This window comes from Cyprinodon variegatus, unplaced genomic scaffold (genome assembly GCF_000732505.1).
Source record: "Cyprinodon variegatus isolate N-32 unplaced genomic scaffold, C_variegatus-1.0 Scaffold329, whole genome shotgun sequence".
Lineage (NCBI taxonomy): Eukaryota > Metazoa > Chordata > Actinopteri > Cyprinodontiformes > Cyprinodontidae > Cyprinodon > Cyprinodon variegatus.
Genome location: NW_015150782.1, coordinates 733,729 through 735,935, shown reverse-complemented (window position 1 = coordinate 735,935; position 2,207 = coordinate 733,729). Strand labels below are relative to the sequence as shown.

The following is a 2,207-nucleotide window of genomic DNA, read 5'->3' as shown; positions in this document are numbered from 1 at the left end:
CCAGGAGTGGTGTATATATAAGGCAATATGTAAACATTGTTTAGGATGTTGAACTGCATGCTTTCTTTGTATCTATTACAGGCTGATATTCTGGAAGGCAGAATCAAATTTTCTTCCATGATTCAGAATCTATTGTTATTTTAAAAAAAATAAATACATTTAAGTAAGTCAATTTTTCTTAAAAGGAGTGCATTTTTTCTTGAATTGAGCAGATAAGAGAGTCTGCCAATGGAAAAAGACAATTAAGATAACAAAAAAACAAATGCAGTCTCTTATTTCAACTGCATTATAACTAATTACCTTATTTTAATGGTAAAAATGCTAATTCCTTTGGCAGATCATCTTATTTTCCTACTCAGATTAAAGGTAAATACAGTTATTTTAAGAAATTCTGACTCTTTTTCAGAACGTTTTTGCAGTTGTGGTGTAAGAATGTTGAGTTATGTCTGTTTTCAGTCACAGGCTCCAAAGGAAGGCCAGCAGAGATGAGGATAAAGTGGTTGTAGTTCACTCAGCCTCCCTGATGGCAAGAACAGGAGGACGGCTGTTTTGAGAAGTTCTATCTGACCGGTGGAAGATATAGAAATGTCCTTGGTGGGGGGGGGGGACGTGTGTGTCGACAGTAACCAATGTTAGTGTGTAAGAAAGTTCCTTATATGCAGGAGTGAAGAGCCGCCCCAATCAGAGCTCTGCCTCTGCAGACGTAAAAAATAAATTTAAGCCTTCCTTTCAAGAATTGCCTCTGTCTCAGTTTTCTACAACTCCTGAAATGTATATTCCAAGTGGTTGGAAGGTGTTTCAGTTTTTCTACTGTTAAAGCCTGCAGTTAACAGTAGAATCTAGACAGAAAACGTCTATGTTTCCAGCAGCCCGTTAAGGTTTGTTCAAGCAAGTAAGAGTTTGTTGGTAACTACTGGAGGCTGGCTGTAAGGAGATGACGCGGTCTGCTCATGCGCTCTTTGTTATCTGAGAACCGAGCCAGAACTGGACCTCGCAGAGCCCTACTGATGAACTAGTACCATGTTAGCGCGGTTTGGTTGGGTCCGGTTCAGTTACCTTGGTTACCGTGCTCAGGTCGATCTCGGCACGGTTTTAAAAGGCTAGTGTAAATGGGGCTTATGTTATACAGTATAGTTTAGCTTTTTGGTTCCATGTGTTTCGGAGCTGAACCGCGGTTAGCGGTTGGCATTAGCGGTGCAGCCTCCATTATCCTGCTTCTTTCTGTGGCTTTCAGAGAGTCTGGCCTACAGCTGCTTCACTCAGCTGATGAAGAGGATGAGTCAGAACTTCCCAAACGGTGGAGCCATGGACACACACTTTGCCAACATGAGGTCGCTGATCCAGGTGATGATGAGTGTGAGTGTGAGCTTTCCCCCCGTTAGCATCCGTCTCTAACCTCTGCCCTCCTTCCTGCTGGCAGATCCTGGACTCTGAGCTGTTCGAGCTGATGCAGCAGAACGGAGATTACACTCACTTCTACTTCTGCTACCGCTGGTTCCTGCTGGACTTTAAAAGAGGTGAATCTCTCCCTGTGACTCACTACTTCATCACCTCAGGTTAAACCAAATATTTACACGCAGCCTAAAATGAAACACAAACCTTCCTTCCTTCACTGACCGTCTGTAGATCAGACTCACCTCTTCCTGTTCTGGTTTGTCTCATGGGCCGTTTCTCAATTCACGAGAACACAAGTCCGTACTCGCATTCTCGTCAAGTCCGGTCTTGTCAAGAACACAGGAAAGTCTGGACTCTGGGAGAACGGGAGCACGCAGAGTAAATCTGGGTTAATTGGAACAGAAGCGTACTGATGACATCACCGCACGCTCGGCTCGTCAAGAGCTGCATTTCACATCCTGTTATTAATAGTCTCTATTTAATAATAAATTATGACTTTATTCATTTAGTGGGGGAATAATAATGAACACAGTCAGATAAACACAAATCAAATTAATATTTTGCCAAATAAAACAAAAAAAAATCGCCATCAGTTCCAGCGGTCCTTCACACACGATTATGCAGAGAGAGGGATGCTGCAGACGGGCTAACGTTAGTCCTGGCTGCTGCAGACGGGCTAACGTTAGTCCTGGCTACCGCAGACGGGCTAACGTTAGTCCTGGCTACCGCAGACGGGCTAACGTTAGTCCTGGCTACTGCAGACGGGCTAACGTTAGCCCTGGCTGCTGCAGACGGGCTAACGTTAGCCCTGG

The 2,207-nt window shown here is 44.1% G+C and overlaps 1 protein-coding gene across 1 annotated transcript in view; it reads left to right on the top strand.

Moving 5' to 3' along the window:
- sgsm2 (small G protein signaling modulator 2) overlaps nt 1-2,207 on the top strand; it is a 129,907-nt gene that overhangs the window by 119,579 nt on the left and 8,121 nt on the right. The window contains exons 20-21 of the mRNA XM_015384994.1: nt 1,235-1,344; nt 1,421-1,517. Of these exons, the coding sequence (XP_015240480.1) occupies nt 1,235-1,344; nt 1,421-1,517 (207 nt within the window). The remainder of the gene's footprint in view (nt 1-1,234; nt 1,345-1,420; nt 1,518-2,207) is intronic.